At 34.1% G+C, this 21,601-nt stretch overlaps 2 protein-coding genes across 8 annotated transcripts in view; one reads left to right on the forward strand and one right to left on the reverse strand.

Annotated features, from left to right (window-relative positions):
• The window catches only part of LOC106663592 (BTB/POZ domain-containing protein KCTD1), a 75,296-nt gene that overhangs the window by 49,800 nt on the left and 3,895 nt on the right, over positions 1-21,601 (forward strand). For all 4 annotated transcript variants that reach the window (XM_014388526.2, XM_014388534.2, XM_014388510.2 and 1 more), the window contains 2 exons: positions 1,879-2,084; positions 20,614-20,789. In XM_014388526.2, the coding sequence (XP_014244012.1) occupies positions 1,879-2,084; positions 20,614-20,789 (382 nt within the window). The remainder of the gene's footprint in view (positions 1-1,878; positions 2,085-20,613; positions 20,790-21,601) is intronic.
• LOC106663612 lies at positions 4,588-7,878 on the reverse strand. Of its 4 annotated transcripts, none has more exons than XM_014388557.2 (7): positions 7,293-7,878; positions 6,705-7,200; positions 6,571-6,645; positions 6,437-6,511; positions 6,312-6,377; positions 5,159-6,209; positions 4,588-5,096 (listed from the first exon to the last, which is right to left on the reverse strand). In XM_014388557.2, exons 2-6 carry the CDS (start codon positions 7,139-7,141, stop codon positions 6,194-6,196), a joined length of 669 nt encoding a protein of 222 aa, XP_014244043.1. In that variant the 5' UTR covers positions 7,142-7,200; positions 7,293-7,878; the 3' UTR covers positions 4,588-5,096; positions 5,159-6,193. The 4 variants fall into 4 exon arrangements, with proteins under 4 accessions (XP_014244043.1, XP_014244061.1, XP_014244052.1 ...); XM_014388575.2 differs by having other exon boundaries at positions 5,159-5,221; positions 6,081-6,209; positions 6,705-7,878; XM_014388566.2 differs by having other exon boundaries at positions 5,159-5,224; positions 6,081-6,209; positions 6,705-7,878.

A 21,601-nucleotide genomic window follows, 5' to 3' on the forward strand; every position in this document is an offset into this window, starting at 1 on the left:
GTTTCATTACATTAAGTTAGATTGGGTAGGATTAGGTTAGGATTATTTTTAGGGACGGGTTATATTAGATTATAGGGTTAAAATTAGTATTATAATTTATGTTATGGTGTTGTTTGATCCAGCCGTACCTACGGATCTTGTTCTAAAAACCTTCCCTGGACTTCGCCTCAAGTAAAAAGGTTACTGTTAGGTAGGATTGGGTTAGGGTACATATCTATGTGATGATGTTTGTGTTACTGTTAAATAGTTAGGTTAAGTAGGCTTAGGTTACGTTAGCTTAGGTTGGGCTTGGATTAGGAATGTGTTCTATTAGATTAGGAAGGGTTAGAATTAGTATTTTAATTTGGGTTAGCGTAGTTTTTTGCCCATTCACCTTCCAGCCATGCCTATGGGCCCACGGCCATTAAGTATTTCTTTCAATCGCCAGGAAAGAACATTGTTGTTCTAATAGCCATTGCTGGACCTAGACCTGGGTTAGGATGGTCAGGTGTGTTAAGTTAGATAGGATTAGGGTTAGGTTACATATCCATAATTCAATATTTTTCCGTGAAGCGGAGAAATTATGCGAGTGCAAATCGGTCCGTATGTATTCTTTTAAATCATACCCAACTCCTTAATATTGGAACCCTTTTTATAAAATTATGTTAAGAAATGCATGGGGGATGCTTACAAAGCAATACACGCTTTGGTCTTTATTCCCAAATCTTAAGACAAAACGTTGGCCTAACATAACAATTGCCCGATGGACCAGGTTTCATAAAGTTATATCAATATTTTTAGCAAGATATTTCAATTAAAGTATTTTAGAAAGTACCCTCAATAAAACCTAAAATCGATTAACCTCCTTGGGAAGGTCCTTTGTAATCATTGTCATAAAAATAATATATAAAATATATTTTGCATTGTATAAATTCACTTTTCCGCATCCTAAATGTAATTGTTAAATGTAAACATTGTTTGTAAATCCCAGGCCCTGAAGATGATCTCAATAAAAGATCGAAACGTTGGCACGATAAAGAAAATGTTTTTCTGAAACCTACATCACACCCGACCGCATCTCACGATATCTGAATAACTATCGATTAACGGTCACTAATCTCTACACATTGTCACAAAAGTTTACCTTTGCATGATAATTGCAGTAGTTAGCATATGGGTCGTTTTATCAAATTTATAATTAACCTTTACCTAGATATAATTTTAAATTAATTAAATTTAATTGCCATGAATGTACTTCTATTATATTGGAAGGGTCTTTTGCAAACTTTAAAATTTTGTAAAGCCGTCGAGGCCTAATTGTTTACAAACAAACATTAGCAAGTAATAAGAAAAAGAACCCATCAAAATTAAAATGTGGAAAAATACTTTCTACTGGTCGTTTTTATATATTTTCCCAGTTTTCATCGTTAAATGTTTTTCCATCTTCTACGTGTTATTGTTCTGTTGACAAAATGTGAGCGGATATTCTATTTTCTATTTCTGATTTCTAGGGCTTATGGAAAAAATATATAAATAATTACGTTCTTGATATTCACGTAAAAACATTATTTCTGGATACTTGTCCGACATACCACCAGACATTTTAATAAATCAGTTAATAAAGGCGTTATGTATCAAATAAATAACAAGATAAAAATTTGAATCAGTTCTCCTACTCAGTTGCTTTCACTATTCTTTTTCAATCGGGAAAAAGGAAAATTTCGGGGAATTTCGCTGAAATTTACCTAACTAGCATCTATTATTCATATCCCATATGTTCACAGCCAGAAAACGTCTTTGATGAAACCTTCATTTGCAAATTAGTCTTTGTACCTTTGATACTTTTTAAATGCATATTATACCAACTTGTTTTTAACACTGAAATTTGTTTTGTTTTAGATATCCTGAATCGAGACTAGCGAAACTTTTCAACGGCAGTATCCCCATTGTACTTGATTCCCTCAAGCAGCACTACTTTATCGACAGGGATGGAGGGATGTTCAGGCACATCCTGAACTTCATGAGGAACTCGAGACTTCTCATCCCCGACACCTTCACCGACTTAGACTTGCTACTCGAAGAGGCCAAATATTTCGAAATCCAACGTGAGTCATTTCACCTGAGTAATCATTAAATTTTTAAAAACATATGTTTCAATTTACGGTTTTTGTGGATAAAGGTGAAAAATATTTCATAATTAGCCTAGAAAGTTTGCCTAAAATCAATAGGTTTTTTCAATATAGCATATGTATATAGTTTTATTTTAAGAAGGAATATCTGATGAACTTTTGAAAACGTGCTGTATGGTAAACGGTTTTATTATGGTTATAACATCCGAGGGACCATTGCCATTTGAATTTCACGGAACATTTCAAAAACTTCAGCCAGAACTATTCATATTGCACGTCAGATATATTAAATAAACATAAATAGACTTAAAACGTTGAAACACAGTTAACAATTTCATTACAGTGCAATGATTGTTTGACGATCATAACCTGACGATCTCAATGTTTTTTTCTTTATTTTAGCTACACTTCAAAGCGTTTCATAGCGCGGACCGAATCTCTTTCACCACCCCATCCCCTTTACTCTGACTTGCGATATGTATAATGAGCATAAAACACCAAAATAAGTACACAATGGTCATGTCGTTTTATAAGAATCAGTGATATTATTTATTTATTTTGTTGTAATTGAAAAACTAATCCTTTCATTTCAGTCCCACGATTGTTGGGCAATCATGGCATTTGACCGTACAGTTTTTTCTTTATCTAAGCTATATTTCATTGCATTGTGTTGGGGTAGGAACAAGCTTTCACAACACGGACCGCATCCCTTTCACCAACCCCAGCCTCTTTACTCTGATTTGAGATTTCTATAATGAGCATATAACATTTAAATAAATACACAATGGTCATGTTGTTTTATAAACATCAGGGGCATTATTTGTTGCTATATTTTTTTTGTTATAACTGAAAAATTAACCGTTTCATTAATTTCAATGATGATTGTTCGGCGATCATGGCATATGGTGATGCAGTTGATCTAAATCACATTCCATAGAGTTGAGTTGGAGATAGGAACAACTTTCACAATACTGACCGCATCCCGTTCACCAACCCCATCCCCCAAGTATGGTGGTTAAAATAAATTTTTATTTATTTTAAAACCTTTTTATTGTATTTAAAATCATCGAGCGTGCCCATGTTTTCATTCATTATTTGCTTTTATGTATAGGAAGGATATATTTGTTCAATTATGCGTAAATATAAACTTTTCGTCCGACATAAATATACACAACTTTTAAAAGAACATTGTTTAATGTATCTAAATGGATTGCATTAATAACCGAATAAATATTTCTAAATAAAGTCTTGTTTGTTAAAATCAAACGTTGCAGCTCGGTTGATGTAAACTTTACGAGAGTAGCTTTACTGAGATAACATTTTCTATTTGAAAAATTTGACATATAGCACGTGACCGTATAAGAGGATTGTTGAAATCTCTCTCTTGAGGGGTGTAGGCACATTTTATTTTTCGAACTAGCGATCCCGCCAAAGCAGGACGTGATTGTTATATTTTCTTTTGGCGTATTCTGGCTCGGGGCGATGTACGAAACTTGGCCGCTCTTTGTTTTTTATTCCCAAGGCGATTGTTTCGTACCTCGTCTCAGTTTCTTACGATCGAGAACGGTACAAAGCCGGAACTCCTCGTCGAAATACTCAAGTGAGTAATTATCAATCTGATTCATCACCGGTCAAATAGGTAGTAGTTTTAAGACAATAAAAAAAACTGGACAACAATAATCAAAAGATTCATTTTTCTTATTCGGTCCGCCTCCGGCTAAGGTCATTTTTACCACCACTCGCATGTATAATTGTTATCAAAGATAAATAAATCATGGAGTCGATTTTCATATTAACGACTACTGGTAATTGGTCGCACGGACCTAGTCCTTAAAAAGAACGAAGTAAAAAGACGATTTACGCTTCGGGGCGAATGCCTGTGTCCACTGACAGTAATAAATATAAACCTCGTTATTTAAATTATAACTTCTCTGGAACGGGAATGAATGCAAAGAACGGCCAAATGACATTTCTATGCGAATAAATTGATATAACCTTCTATTTGGACAAATTAACAACTTCGTTTTAAGCGTGAATGACATATATGATGCTATACATATTATTTCAACATACCGTGTAAAACTACATTTTTTAATTATTAACTTACACTATTGATGTCATTTTAACCTGTATTTTTCTTTAAAACATGCTGGTGCAATAGGAAAATAAACCTCCACTTAGTTTTCAAAAAATTTTAAGTGGCTAAAATTTTAATCTCCTTAAGGACCTCTTATATTAAGGCCGTTAATTTCCATTTAAGAGTTAGATGAAAGGATAAATACAATATGATATAAAGATCTCTTTATTTACGTCTGTTAAAATTATTACATTAATATATTGGGTTGTCCGGAAAATAATGCAGGATTTTGGTATTAAACAAAAAAAAAGAAACTAGTTACTTTAAAGCAATGTTCTTTAATCAAAATAATTNATGAGTAATCCTGTAAACGTAAACAGAATATTTTATATAGATTTTTTTTAATGAAAACTTAAAATCCTGCATTATTTTCCGGACAACCCGATATTACTGTGGGTACAGTAGGCTGCTTGTCAGATAGTTGCTGTGTGGATAAAGATATCTGTAGCATTTGGCACTTAATGGTAGTGACCTACACTGATGTCTTGAACAGACGTATTTCTTAGACGCGTAGGTGTCCACAGCTTGTCATTGTATCGGCGGTTTGATTTTCATCTTACAGATGTATGCAGAATTATGTATCCATTTCCATTAAAACTTCTTCTTATGCCTCGACGTACGGCCTCGAGGAACAGTTCCTCCGTTCAGTAAGTGCAGCAACTCTTCTCTGGGGCTGAAGCTGTCCTCGCTGGTTTACTGTCCCTTGAGTGTACTAATAGGCACTTCTTTATTTTAATCTGCTTAAGATGATTCCAAAATAATTTCGACTTTACAAATGAACAGATTGTGATCCGATTGGGGTTGATTTGTACGTCCTCGTCGTATGACGCTCATTGCTTTAAGCAATATACCTGTGGAAACAATAGGAATTTTTAAATGAATCACAACAAAATCTTCTATTATACATGCTTACGTTCTAAAGAGGATCTGAGCTTAAAACCGTTTACAAATTTTAAAGTTTGTTAATACGAGTCTTCTACTACACAAAAAGGTAAAGAATTATATTAATAAAGTGTACATTTACAAACAGGTAAACCCTTATAAGATGGAAATGCATGGTTCAGACAATGGCAATTTGAGGATAATCATAAAACATGCCATTTTTCTGTTCTATTGTAACATTTATTACCGTATTCTATTTTCCAATTTTCCAGATCTAAAAAAAAATTAACTTTACAAAGAAGCAAATTTTGCAACCTGGAGTTCTGAGGAGTTAATCTAATAAGCAAGTTGAATTGTTCAACGCGAGCATCAAATAAAACAGAAGATTTAAAAAAATTAATTTGGCTTTAATTTTAACTTAAAATATTTTAAAGTTTTTGGACAATAACATTTGGTTGCAACAGTTTGTCATTGTGTAAGCTGTTTTTGTTAACGATATATACCCATATGCAACGGCGGTATGCTATGCTGGTTTAGGCTATTAGTAAAAAGTAGCAGGTAAAATAATGGACATGTTCTTAACCAAATCCTCGAGACCATCTTCATAAAACCTTTTTTTATTATGCTGACCATAACTTATAATATAATGCTAGCTCTGCATCTGAAAACGGCAAACCTATTGGACAAGTTTTTGTACTTTATTGGTAGGGATAGATGCCAGCCACAGTTTCTGGCATCTCCGGGGAACCGTTCTCGATTCCTTTATCAAGGAAGGACGGAGCGGGAAAGAAAGTTACTGTTTATCTTTCACTTATCTCCTACACACATGGGACAATTCAAGTTTGTTTTTAAATAAAACCCTAAGATTCGCCATTTCGGATCTCCAGGTTGTAAAGGTTGTTGGTTCTTTATAAAGAGATAAAGTGAGTGAAATATTAGTTAGAATTGCTTACGACTTTTTCATTTCCGTCCGTTCGTCTCTACGTGGGCAGGGAGCAGCTTTCATTCTTACATTGGACGGTAGGGCTCCGCATAGAAACCCTTGCTCCCTGCCCACCCCGCTCCTTTAGTTTTTCGGTGTGCTATATAATTTAAAAATGAAAATAATATATTATTGCAATTATAAGAAGTTGCTAAGAAGTTATATAATTGGAATATTGAAAGTTAAAATTTAGTTACAGTACCTGTTTCTGAGATTCGTATCACTAATCTCAGAACTGTGCTCCTCCGTTTCATCAATATTTGCGGATCTGTATGTCGGAAAAGTTATACAATAAGAATACTAAAAGTTAAAATTTGGTAACAGTACCTCAGTCGATTGTCAGTGTTCGGCATATCAGTGCTTTCTTCCTTCCTTTCAGGGCTTTCAATTTCGGTGCTTAAACTGTAAGAGGGAAAAGTTATACAATAAGAATATTAAAAGTTAAAATTTAGTAACAGTACCTCAGTCGATTGTCAGTGTTCGGCATATCAGTGCTTTCTTCCTTCCTTTCAGGGCTTTCAATTTCGGTGCTTAAACTGTAAGAGGTAAAAGTTATACAATAAGAATATTAAAAGTTAAAATTTACTTAAAGTACCTAGCTGCTTGGTCGTTGTTTTCTTCTTGGGCTGTAGAGGACCGCTGTTGCTCTAGTATTGCGGTTAATATTGGGCTCCGTTCAGCTCTACTTGGCCTATAACGATCGACTTCAGGACGTGGGTAAATACCTTCTAGAATGTTGGGAGAATCTTCTATGTTTGCCGTTCGATGATACGTAACTCTTTTGGAAGTTCCTGCACGTTGTGCATCTTCTTCTTCATCGGTCGATGCATCGGCTAAGAAAGTATCTTCCCTTTCTTGGCGTGAATTGGCGAAACGTCTTGTATCGCGACGTCGCTCTAAGTTTTGTCTAAGGTAAAATTCGGGCAAGTCTGAAGAGAGTCTTTTAATTTCTTGGAATGCTTTGTATGCAGAAAAAGCGCACACCGTTGCTGCCGCCACACCAAAGCCCCACCTCACCACGCGGGGCCACATCTTTGGCTTCTTTCTTATCTAGGCTTAGGCTTATTTCTACCTAACTAGTTATCTATTAACTAATATAACAATAAAAATGATACAAATATAAAAAAGAACTATATGTAGAATTTTGTTCAGACTAAGGAAATATTTCAATAAATGTACATACTTAAAATCTCTGCCAGGAATAGACGGAGTAGACAAAATAAGACAAAATAGTTTTACCGTGAATTACAAACGTTTTCACTTGCAGTTAAAACGGAATTGTCTCTATGGAAACGTGTATCCAAAATTTCTTATTATTTGATTACATATTAATTTATTTTTATTTATTTATTTGTATTTAGTGTTTTCCATCCCTTTTCTTTCACCGTACAATATTAAGTTTTCTATTTTGCATTTTCCTTTTTTAGACGCTTTTATTAGAGGTTTTTCAGATTAGCACATCATTTGGTTTACGTCGTTGATTCCCTTCCCTCGACTATCTCATTTAAAGATTTAAACTAAAATTCACAAACCACAACGCATTTGCATCCACACGTTCTTCTACTAGTCTTAGTTTTATCCTTCCTTAGATATCTTGGAGCCAAAGAAGAAATTATAGGGTTTGTTGTACGGTTACGAGCAGTTGTGTTGAAGTGGTTTTTATAAGTTTCTGAATTGTCCGTCCAAATGCATTATTTATAATTCGCAGAGCTTTATTTTATAGCGTCAGTTCGATTTTACTTTTGGCGCCCCTTCACAAATAGGACAAGCGTACATAACATACAGAAGACGAATCAACACATAATTCGATACTTTATTGCCCTGGATTTTTGTCACTAATTATCTATATAAAATGGGAGGATAGTAGTATTATACTATAAGATTTATATTTATAATAAATCTTAAAAATTCCTTAACCTTTTTCATAAGACACTGGAATTTTGATATCAATTTTCTATATAAAATGGGAGGATATTTATATTCTATTGTGACTATAAAATTTATATTTATACGAAATCTTAAAAATCGCTTTTTTTATCGCTTAAAAATATCAGCTTTTTTAGTAAACAAACAAACCACAATCCAGTGAAGTCTAATATGAAAGTCTGTTGGGCTTAATAATCAAGCATTTTACGGAATGTTAAATAGCAGGTGATGGCCGTAGCGTGGGAGGCTAAGCTGTTATTTCGCTACTCGTCTTGCAGGTCGGAGAGTGAAAAAGATGGAGACCCCCCCAAATTAAATAATTAATCGCCTCGAGATTCATGTTAATCCGCCTTGTGATGGGGGCTACTGTTTAATCGCCGTTTTTTGACGGACCGGTATTGAGTGGGCAGTATGTAATTTGTCCACTCCGTCAACTGGCCAAAAGAGTTTTCGAACGGATCTTTACGCGAATATCAGACCGTAAGAATTACAGAAACTCAATATAACAAAGCAAATAAAATTGAAATGTTTTCTTTTCGAAATTAATAAAAACAAAGACCAGTGACAGCCTCGATGATTATTCACAAAAACAACATACATATAGCTTTAAAATAAAGAAATTCCCTTAGTTTTCTGGACCAATTAACTTCCTGTTGAGAGTCGGGTCAGAACCACTTGACATTACTTTTTCCACATTAATCTCAATAAAATTCCAAGGGTTATGACAAAGTCGGACCCAGAATTAGAGTGGCAAATAGGAATAGTCGGACGCCAATAATAAATAAAGTAACTGTAAAACAATTACTGTAATACAGGAAGACTTAACGTCCAATTACCAATTCTCTCTATATTATTACATTAAAAATTCATGGTCTATGCCGGGTTTCGAACCCAGGACCGTTAACGTGGCAAATATAATTCTGTCCCCTAACTACTCGGCCACCACAGTTCCCTCCAGTAAATATAATAATAAATTAAATTTTACTTTTAACCAATTTTTTATTTTTGTATTATTTGCCAATCAACTTTTCAAGTTCCCTCATCAAACGAGGGAGATTTTGCAATCTTAAAGGATTGTAAAAAAATACTCAAAAATAAGCATAAATTATAATGACCTGGGTAAAATTTATTAATATTGTATACAAATTTGAATAAAATAGTAAAATCGTTTTAGAATTATGAAAATGCAAGAAAAAATACAAAATAAGCCTTTTTAACCCACTTTTGAGTTACCTGTTTTTATTCAATAGTTCATTTATTAATAATTAATATCCTATTACAATCAATTTCCAAAAATGACCGAAAAGACTGTGTAAATCGGACCAGCGCTGTTTCTAACCTGAGGATTGCTCAAGGTATTTAACGGGTCAATGAGGCTTATCTGGAGAATCTTACGTGGCTTTTGGCTGTTCTATCTCATTCCAGTTCCAGGTATAAAAAAGCTATAGACCAAATTACCCGAGTTAAATAAAAGTAGTTTCCTGTAGATGTAAATACTTACAAGCTCACTCGGATTTCGGCGAAAGATAGACCATCCAGTTATGCGGCTGTATTTTCAAAATTGCCTTCCGGTCTGAGCTGATTTTGAATTCGATTTGCATTTTGTCGCACTAACATAATTGAATTTTCAACAATAGTCTTAGGATATAATATCGTAAATAGAATGTATTGCTATCGTGGAATAGAGTCGGCCCGTTAGTTAGGCAAGTAGGTTAGAATGAAATGTTTTCAACGCCCCGAGGGTGAAGCCACTGAGCTACGCATTCTCCTCATCAGGCTAACGCCGCCCAAGACAAACCTCAAATTAAGTAATTTACTCGGCTCTTTGGGGCCGGTTAATTGCCTTTTGAAATTCACCAATTCTAAAAATTTAATTACAGCGTGGAGTTTTGATTGATGCGGCTCCACCGGGAGTCCTGTCTTACATATGTGCTTTCTTCCGGTCCGACGTCTAAATTATTATTGGGATTGAATATGATATGAGTTTGAAGTCATGTCCCTCAAAAGTGGGACTTATTCTAAGCTTACAATACTTACAAAATGTTAATAGGAAAAATTATATATTTTGTGCTCGTTGGAAATGAAAAAATAATTAATTTTCACAAACTGAGGGTTATATTGTATTTGATATATTGGCACTTAAATTAATCAAATTGTAAAATCAGAAGAAGTTAGTTTAAAGCTATCTTATTACTTTAAATACTTAATAGATGTGTGTATAATATACTCCGCTATTTGAGAGGTATTATATCACCCGTTTTGTAGCCATAGGACACCGGTGAGTCCTAGTTCGAGAAATTGGATTAGTAGGCCTGGTTTCAGTGATTAAATTTATTCTACTGTTGTAGCAATTCCTCCTTTGGGCTTCTGTATCTCCACGGTTTGTTAGTAGATGGTTGTTGCCTCTTCTGCTTGCTAGCAGAATTTACATGTGCTGTGTTGTTTTATACCAATCTTTTTCCAATGTCCATTCACTCCTCAGTGTCCTGTTAAGAATCTTGTTAGGATTGGAAGTTTTTCCCTCTATCCTTTAATGCATTCTGTTGCTTCTATCCTTCCAAAACTTGCTAAAAGGTTCTTAATTTGTTTTTCAGTGAGTGAATTCCACTGTTTTCTCATTTTCATTTGGTCTTTTTTTCGGAGGTGCTTATTTATAGTGTACATTCCTCTATCTCAGAAGGGCTCAGGATCTATAAAAAGTATAGCAACCCATCCCCACCAAGCAAAAGGTCCGCTCCCTCGTTTCCTTCTTCTCCTATCCTGGGACCCGACCCAGCAGTGACTTCATTTCGCATACCTAATTTATTTAATTGAGCTTTATTTAATTGGAGCTTAGTGCACGGCTACCATCATCTGACATGTTTGTTATTGTTGTTTATTTTTGTGCCTTTTTTTATGGGTTTTGGAAGTTGATGCAGAATACAATTCTTTCCTCCACTACGACATAAACAGGACTATTGCGAAACCACTATAGCTTGTATCCATACTTTATAAAACCGAGCACTTTCCTCGGTGCCTCTTCCTGGATTTTCATGGGTATGGGAAATGCCCTACCGAATTGGCTGTACCGTAAACGGGCCTACGCTTTTCATTCGCAAAGTATACGTGCCGATATCTCTGGTTCTCCTGAGAGAGCTGGCATGTTTCCATCTAAGCTTTGCCCATTCTTAAGGGGATAGTTAAGAGGGCAGTGGCCTATAAATCTCCTCAAATCCTGCTTGCTGAGAGAGAGAGAGAGAGAGAGAGAGAGAGAGGGAGAGAGAGAGAGTGAGCGAGCGAGAGAGGACTTCTTTCTCCGTTTTGAGATGTTTGTAAATGTCTTAGCTGGCCTCATACCTGGAGCGTTTGTCCACAATTGGAGTTTTTCTTTATAAATCCATTTTTCCAGTTCCAACTTAATTACACACTCCGTAGTACTTAATTTTGGGTGGGAGGGTCGACGTATTTTTGGCTATTTAGTCAGCCTTTTCATTTCTTCTATTTTCAGTATTAAGAATATCGACAGTTGGAATCAAGGTATGGTCTTGAAGTAGAAAGCAAATTCAGTTGTTACTGCCAAGCTTTCTGCCTATTTTAAGATAATGTTCTCTTGGTTGTTATCAGGGATGTGGTCAAAGAAAATATTTTTAATTTTAAGTCTTCGCCTAGCTTTCGGAACTTTATTGTACCTTCTTCAGTGCTCTACAAAAAGATATATTATACATTTTAATTTTGGCCAATTTAACATCAAATATATGTACGAACAAGACACACGTTTTTGTACTTACTGATTTTTAGTCAGAAATATATAAACTTAAATTCTTTTATTTTCATGTATAACACTGAGAACCTTTTCATTTTTTCTTCTATTAACTATTAAAGGTACAGACTAGTTTTATATAATAATAATAAATATAAGAATATATAGGGCAGCAAAAATAAAAACAACATAAGATAGAAGGTTTGGATGTTAGGGCGTGAAATGACCTTAGCCGTTAAAACGCCCTTAAAAATTAATAATAATAATAACAATGACTAGTGTGACGTTTTTCTCAAGAACGGTTTATATGTGCATAAGTTGGTCGGTATATCAACAAAACAAAACCTATATTAAGATCATCATCAGGTTACAGTCCTCGGTTATGTTGGGACTTATATGTCACATCGTATACATATTTAACATTGTTTTGCCCTGGTAATGACTTTAAAATAAGTCAAAAGCTTGGCAGTAATAACTGCCTGAATTTGCTTTCTTCTTCAAGACCATAACTTGATACAGCGTTCATGTCCGGGAACCCACTTTAAGGTTATCTTATTTTGCGTTCCCAGGCTTTTATGGCTGCCTTGGCTGTCTGAGAGTATCTATATCTGGATATTTTTCATAGTTTTCTTTATTAAATCATGTGCACAATTGTATTGCATGGATGTCAGATTGGAAAATCTTTGGGGCTAGTCCAAGGGGCTTCGCTCGGGCGTAGTTCGACCCTTTTACTTTTGTACCCTTTGTTCTGGGGAACTAAGTTCAACTCTCAATTTGCATGGACTTCAGCATAGTAAATTCTTGGCGTACTTTCCCTAGAACTCAGTATTTGGCTCTAGGACCTGCGCCGTACCTTCTTGCGTTCTAGATCCAACAGGACATGAGCAGGTGGTGCCTATCTCAGACATCTATATCTACATCTACATGATAGATACCGAACGTTTCTCCCACCAAAAGAAATAAAGAAAGAAAATTCGTTTATTATGCTCTGGGAGAAATTCTCCCTTAAAAACAGCGACAAAGTTGTAACAACATTTGTTATAATTAGATTTTTCATTCTATTTTTTTTTTCAAGTTAATGAAATTTAAGTACTAATAATAAACTCAAAATAAAAAATAAAATAAAATAAAATAAATTGTATATAGAGTGCAGTTTCAATTCATTAATTTGTCATTTATATAGTACAAATAAGAAATGAATATTGAAAAAAAGTAAATAAAAGACTTACTTGTAAATAATAAATAAATATACAAAAATTTATAAAAATTAGTAAATAAAATCGACAATTATGTTAGAAAATTTTAAAAATTGAACACTTCAAAAAAATTTAAAAACCTGACCTATCTCCAGTATTAATTAGCCTATTACAAGATGCAAATTTTAACAGAAATGAATAAATTAATAATATAATGATTATACACAGAGAATCAACGGAAAAAAAAGATTCCTTTTAAATGCTATATTAAACTTCATTTTGACCTCTGTATGCAATATCTTATAAATTTTTCGGGCTTTCCTTACACTATTTAATATACACAACACTATTTACTCCTCACTAGGGAGGAAATCGCGAGGCCATTGGGGCTTTAGGCATCTTAGAGGATTTTCGGAAAGGGTTCGGGACGTAAGATGTTGGACTAGAGTTTGGGATGTCCAGGGTTTTATTGAGGCGTCTGTATCGTCTTCTTGCGGCTAGGACAAATGGGATTGAAACCTGCGTGGACATGAAATATGAAGGTTTGATATGAAATAAGAAGGGCGATGGTTCGAAGGATTTTGGACGGAAGTGGATTCTTTGAAGGTTGGAACGCTTGAATGAACCCCACAGTTCGATTTTTCTACGGCGTAGTGGATGTAGAAGAATGTTCCGATTTGTACTTGAAAGTGCATATATGGTAATTCCCAAAATTGATGGCCCAAGAGTTGAAATTAGTTTTAAAAAAATTATGAAAAGTTGATTGATTACATTAAAAGTAATCTTATCATTCTAGATGTACTGTCTGTTTTGAACAGTCGGTGTAATTGTCAACCTATTATCATTCTATATGTAACTTAAATCTGAATGAGCCACATTTCTATATAATATTAACATTAACAAATTAAGACTCATTGCAAAGCTTCATTTAGCTAAAAAAATATTTGCAATATCTATTTTAAAAGAAAGAAATTTTACTTCGAGTTGGATAAAATATGAACTTTATATATCTCTACTAATGGCTTAATACACTTTTGAATTAACTGCCCAGTCTTGCCTTCTTTTAGATCAAAATATTTCTTGCATTCTGACTTAATGACTTAATGCAGTTAAATGTTACTTAATTTTTTTTCAGAAATGGTAAATGGTGCAGGGAGTGTGTTGTTCAATCTTTTTAAAAAGATTTTTTATTTTTGCTACTTTATTATATATAGTATACTACTTTAGTATATACACATTTAATATAATTTCAATGTTACTTTTATTTGTATGTCTTATTTTGTTTGCTTTATTTACATTTTATTTTTCATTAAACCAACTTCCTCTGAATTCCTTGATTGGCTGTAACGGAGCAATTATAAATAAACAAATAAATATACAGCAATTAACAGTTTAGGCTGAGGTAATAAGAGAATGGAAGAATGCCTTTGAGTTTCCTCCAAGCCTGGGTCCTCCAAAGTGGTGAAGACCCTACTTTTTAACCAAAAATCAAGATTAAATTGGTTCACACGTCTAGTATCACACTTGAATGATAACATATTGTCACCTGTGCCCGAATGGAACGGAATGCCACCGGTGTTTTAAAGATGAGTTATATTTTTAGGAAGGATTTTTCAAGTAGATTTTAAAAGATGGCGGTATCGCCTTCATACAGGAGAATTACTTTATCAGGAATGTCTGGAGTGAATAGAAAATGTGACTGATACTGCCTTAGGAAAACCCGCGTTAGTATAGTGGATAGGGAGCTTTACTAGAACTAACCTACAAACATTGACCACACCAAAACTAAAGTGCTGCAAATGAAATATGCTGAAAACTTAAAAAAATGCTTCTTAAAAGTTTCATGTAGATCCAAACATTACATAGTTAATTGATGACTATAGAAACATAAAATTCCCTCTTAAAACCAAAGGACTTAGCAAGTTGTGTTATGTACACTCACTCATTTGTTCTCTCACCCTTATTATCCTCTATTTCTCATTCTCCCTCCCATACTCTCTCTTTCTCTCCGTCACTCTTTAGTCGACTTGCTTATTTGTTCACTCATTTGATAGACACAATACCATTTCGTTTTTAAGACTTACTCAATGACTTAGTTATTCGTTCACTTACTTACGCATTTATTTCATTTCTATATATTCTCTCTCTCTCCCTCTATCTCTCCCTTTCTCCCCCTTTCTATCAATCTGTCCCTCTCCTTCCCTCAATCACTTTCTCTCTCCCTCTCCCTTTCCCTCCATATCTATCTATCTGTCCCTCTCCTTCCCTCAATCACTCTCTCTCTCTCCCTCTCCCTTTCTCTCCATATCTTGTTTTTTACCTTGCTGGCTGAAGCAATTTTAAAGTGTTTTTTATGTTCATCTTGGAGGTAAAAGACCAGTTCTTTACCCCAATGTTTAAGACACTGACACAGTGCTCATCACTGTAAGGTAAAAAGGTAAGGGGGATAGATATGCTTACATACTTACAAATGGGCTTTCTTTCAAAAACGCCGGCACCAAGGGATATGACTTCTACTGTTCCGAAGCCCTGTTAAAATTTTAGAAAGTTATCTACATTTCATCGGTGGATATGCTGACACTAATCAATTCCAAAAATTTGGAACATTATCAAAACATGAAAATATACTTTGATATTTGATTCAATGCATATAAAGAACTCGGTGCTCGACTGTTGAGATAGGTCAACTTTATTTACTTTTGTTACATTCACAACCCACCCAACACTGAAAAACAGCGTGGATAGTCAGACCAAGATGATCCGCAAAGACCAAATTACAGATCCATCGTCCTACATCTCATTATTCAAGTTTGCTTGTTTTAAAATACAAAACCCTAAAAAAAACTTAAAAATTAAAATACATTCAATACTACTTTAACACCTTTGCACCAAGTAATATTGAATAATTTTATTCACTAATATTAATTATCGAACACGCAAATTAGGATCCTCATTTCTGAATTAGCATATCAAGACACGGGTATCGCTTCATAATTAAAATGCGACAACGCAGTCTGCGTCTGTGTTTACCCGACATAGAAATTCTATTTTATTAAGAGTCAATTACGGAAATGAAGTAATTGAAATAAATATTTCATGAAGGCTGAAGGTTGTTTTTCCAATAATGTTTTATTTCTTTAACCATTTCACCAAAATTAATTTTCATTGTCATTCAAACTGATATTACAAATAATTCAGGTGTAAAGCTTTTTTCAGGCAAATGGCCCAATATTTTTGTCAAATATATTATTTATCATAATAATACTCAAAGTCATATTACTGTTTTTACTTTTCTATTTTGATAAAATAAAGCAAATCGAAGTATGTTAAAAGGTTAATGGTTAAGGGGTTTGGCACAACGACTCATGCTGTAAAGAGCCCGGGATCGAACCCAACATACTCATGTGCTTTTCCTCAGAAACACTATAGTCCCGCGGTTCATACTTCATAGCCTCGTAGTTGAAATACCCCCAGAAAAAGTATGTTTTAGCTGCTTCTAAGATCATATGATACAAAAAGGGTATGGAGTAATAAAATAGTAATAATATAATAATAAATAATAAAAGTTAATAAAAATAAATAATAAAAGTAAAATAAAAGTGAAAAAATAAAAATAATAAAAGGAGTGTGGGCTGTATGAAAGCAATAGGTTCCCATTGATTAAGAGCATTCTGACTAGTGGAGGGACATGGCCAGAGGATGAAAACAGGTTAATCTGCCAATCCAAAAAAGACTTTCTGAGTTTCGTTGAATCATTGAATATCAGTAAACTCTGAAAAATTATACTTATCATTAATTGTATGATAAGTAATTAATTTATTGCATCTAGTGTAAATAAAATTACTTAATCTTGAACACTATAGTTAAATGTAAAGAACAAAAGAAAATATTAATGTGACACAAGTCTAAGTTAGAAAAACCTGTAATCATAACGGGAATGGGTTAAAAGAATAAAAAAATAAAGTGCAGTACAAAAATGAATATTGCTGATCTGAAAGATTGATGATTAATATTTCCTCGTTGGCAACAATCAATTTAATTGAATCCCCCTCACTACAACTATAATAAAAAAGGCTTACCGGGCGTCATGTTTTTTTAAGTTTGAACTAATATATTAATAATAATAAACCAGGAGTAAGGTCTGACTACTTCACACAGAAATTATTCTTCGTGACATCACTATCATCATAATCCTAACTTAACTTTCTGAAAGAAGCCTGCATCAGCAAATAGAATTTATTTTTTCACCTCTACATTAATTCAAAATCTGGCAAATAACAGTCAACCCACCATTTTATAGAGTTTTCGTAATCATCACCATCATTAATCGGGTGTGGCCTTTCATGTTGCTCTAGCCAAGAACTTCTCTTCCACACCTTTCTATATTGTGTTTAGTGTTTTTAGATTTATTTTCTAAGAATACACGATTCAGTTTTCATTATGGTAAACAATGATTTTATTTTTCATTTAACCCTGTTGAAGAAAAAAAATTATTTTCAAACTGTCCCACTGACCCAAATTAATATCAACACATCAACAGTATTTTAAAATAGTTATTATTGAATGTTTTTAATCTAATTTAAACAAATATTTCTTTATGAAATAGATAAATTAATAGTAAAGAGAGCTCATGTCAAAAAAGCACGCTGAAACGTTTATCACCATATAGAAAAAAATGTGCCAAAGAGGCTCTGGAGCAGTTTCCCAAAATTTTTATCCAGCGGACCCCTTTCACAGAATAAAATCCAGGGCGGACCCCTCGCATTCAAGCGTTTAAAATCGTTTTATAAATTAACCAATCCATTCCTAATTAGGTGATGGAGAGGGATATCACTAAGAAAATAAACATTAGATTGACATACTTAACTTATTTACAAAATCCGGAAGAGAAAAATCAAATTGGACTGAGAGGGATCGATAGGTCTTTAAAACTGGAGTAAATTTCAAAAGTAATTATTTGAACCTTAATGATTAATGAATTAATAGGAAGAATTAGGTTGTTTTAGCCTGCACAATTTGAATATGTTGGGTTTAGATTTTGATAGCTGGAGAAGGATGTCGAATTCAGCAAGTTGACAGCTTCGGTACTTAGTTATGTTAGCTGTATAGATAGACAATCTGGATTCGCATAGGTAAGTTGTGGTAAATGGAAGGAGAACAACGAGCGGTTGCAATTTTTTATTTTCCAATCGGTTCCAAAAATTGAGTATCAGACTCGAAAGGTTTTAGGTTTTAATATGGAGTCTGATCGAGTCTAACAAAAACATTCGCATTCGATTGAAGACAGACTGGTTGGCTTTGTCGACATTGAAAACGGTTTGACCACCATGTTCTTGCCTCATGCATCTCGAGCTGTTGGGGAGAAGTTGTCAAAGGACATCTCCTAACTTCGAAGGTGTTAACATATTTCACCAATCAACGTGCTTTCGCAAGCTCCAGTTTATTTTCTTCTAAAAACTCATTTAACGCAGGAAAACACTCCACCACTTCCATCTCAATAGATTCAACTCAAAACATGATTTTTCTTTAGAAGGCGTGAACTTTGTCATTAGCAGGTTTGTTAGCATTTTTCCCATGCAAAGAAACATCTCATTCATTTTAATGAAAATATAAATACTACAGTTCACATTTATCATCATTCAAAACCAATTTGAAATTGTGGTCCATCAACAGAGATAAGACTTCAGAACGTAATTATGAAAATGCTTTGGCGCAAGACAGCCACCTGACTTCTGCATGGTGAAGCGGGGAATGATGAAACTTTCCCATATCGACACATAATATTGTGAAAAGTCTTGACTTCAATGGCCCAAACTTGATATAATTAATACTTTGAATAGACTCATCCAAAACTTTTTTCAAAGAGGCTGGCAAGTGTTTCATAACTAAAGCATGTCGGTGGAGACAATGACAGCTGCAAAATTCGTTCGTTTTCAGTACTCATTGTAATTACTTTTTAATTTTATGATTCATTCTTCGTTTATTTTTATAATTATTATTTTTTCCCGAAGTTCGCCCCGGAACCCCTAGTCAGCGGACCATATTTAGGAAGACCCGCTCTAGAGCAACAAGAACGGTAGTACAGTTCTCAAAATAGGCCATAGCGATTGATGATGATGTTGGTGAGGAAGGACGAAGTCGGGATTTAGTATTCCCCAAGCACTCCAGCCTTGTGGTTGAAGTGGACAGTCGTTGATTGTTATTGCTGCAATTCTTTTTCCCTGGTCTTCATTGTTTGTTTGAAAATAATATGGGGAATATCAGCAGTATCTTCCTCCCCATTACACAACCTACAAATATTTTTAAACTAATTTAAAAGATTTTTTTTATATATAAAAATGTAATAATACTGAAGAGGAGGGGGCGCCGCAACGGTTTAGCGCTCATCACTGTAAGGTAAAGGTCCCGGGTTCGAATCCAGTGGCCCTGCATTCGAATTCGACATGGGAACTTACGAATGGGCTTTTTTCAAAAACACCAGCACCCTGAGGGTATGGCCTCTGCTGTTGCGAAAAAAATACTAAAGAGGGTTCATGATGAACGAAAACGTTGGGAATAAAATATACTTCTCTCCAAGACCATGATTTACATTGTACCGGAATAGTACAAACAATGATTCCATTTTTCATCTAATCTGGAGATCCTTTTTCTAACCATTGAAGAATATCAAGAGCTGAAGAATAGGACGTGTTTGTAAAACAACCTTATCAATCTGGCACCCTGACCGAAATTATGAGTATAAACTATTGTACTTCTAAACTGGTTTTTAGTGTAATTCGTAGTTTTTTTGGGTCTGAAATAATTGAATAAAAATAAACTATTCTATTAACGATCCTGAAACATGATTTTAACAAATTGTATGAATGTTTTACACTTAATAATTTCCTGTGATTTTGAGATCAAAACCGAATATATAAAAAAATGTATTGACCTTTTCAGTTCGGTCAAGGTGCAATCTTAAGGGCGGGTTTTTTTAGGGTAAAGAAACCTTCAGTAATCAATTTCGCTTTTTTTGTCGGAAAGGCAATTAGTGCTGGTTGAATTGTTTTAATGGGAGCTACTGGGCAGGAGTCCACAAAATGTAATTATAATCCTTCTGAGATAAAGGAGGCAGGCCAAGAACACAGGTAGCCGTGGCGGAATCCAGAGCCCTATAATTTGTAGTTTGGGACAATGGTTGACTTGATAATGGAAAGCCTTCAACCTTAGACCTCCAGTAATTATTTAATTTCAGCTCATTTTATTTTATTTTATTGTATTTTATTTTTTTTTTTTTTAATGAACGCTACATCACTCCTTCCCGGATATTTCATGACTTTCACTTAAAAATGTTTCTTCGTATTATTCATCCTATAAAAAACTACTTTTGGGTTGACTAATTGAAAGTTTTGCATTAAAGAAAGTACCCAAAATAAGTCAATTCCATCCAGTAGCTTATACTGAAAAAATTTGTTAACTTAAATGTAAAACCATTCAGCATAGAATAAAAACTATTTATACTATAGATTAATGACACTTTAATTAGCATAATGACTGTTTCTAATCATTATAAAGCCAACTACGATTTTAGTTTTATTCGATTTGAACTGTTTTTCTTGTACATTTCATAAGAAATAATAAATCGTCTGTTTGTCTTTTTCCAGCTATGATTCGGCAACTCGAACAGATGAAAAAGGAAAGGTGCAAGTCCAAAGGGATCAAAAACGGGCCAAGTCCGGACAAGCAAGTTCAGGAAAGTTACGAATGTGTCGCTGTCCATGTCAGCCCGGATCTCGGAGAAAGGATAATGCTCTCTGGGGACAGATCACTACTCGACGAAGTAAGAACACTAAACCTTACACAATTAATTATTCATTTTTTATTGAAAATATTCCACATTAAATTACCTATAAAATTCGCTTTCTTCAGATGTTAAAAGGTAAAGTATTTCATTCCGCACATAAAACCTGTAATTCGTGGATAACTTGGTCGTTAGAAAAACTGTATTATATCTATTGTCAATTATTGACTGTTCTTAAAATCTTTTGTTTTGCTCTGGGGGCAGGGTGGATGTAAGCATTTCTAGAACTTAAGAGTTGTTCTAACAATATAGAACGATGGACTTTATTCTAAGCTTTATACCCAAAAACTGGTAAAAGTACATTTATTGCTACAACTCAATCTGAACATCATTCTCGTTTGACACCAGGACAAATGTACATAATAATGTAAGGCGTGAGTGTGTTGCCTCGCCCTGGTTATAACCCTGTTGTCACATAACAAGACACCTTCCGGCAATTAGTTCAGTGAAATTGGATAAACTGTTGCTATGAAAAAGAAAAAGTTAACAAACTTAAATACTAGCTGAAAATTAGGTAAGTTTTGAAAATGGCAGATTCTATTTATTAAAATTTTTCTTATAAATTATTCAACAAAACTTTTTTAAAATGCTTTTACTCTACTATGAGCATGTAGATGTATCGGGTTGTCCGGAAAATAATGCAGGATTTTAAGTTTTCATTAAAAAAAATCTATATAAAATATTCTGTTTACGTTTACAGGATTACTCATTTGTATGAATGTCAACACTTATTAATCCTCTTCCAAATGATATTGTTTGTTTACCTCTGTAGCATTCCGCTACTTGGAAAT

Source organism: Cimex lectularius, unplaced genomic scaffold (genome assembly GCF_000648675.2).
Source record: "Cimex lectularius strain Harlan isolate CLEC.00 unplaced genomic scaffold, Clec_2.1 scaffold150, whole genome shotgun sequence".
Classification (NCBI taxonomy): domain Eukaryota; kingdom Metazoa; phylum Arthropoda; class Insecta; order Hemiptera; family Cimicidae; genus Cimex; species Cimex lectularius.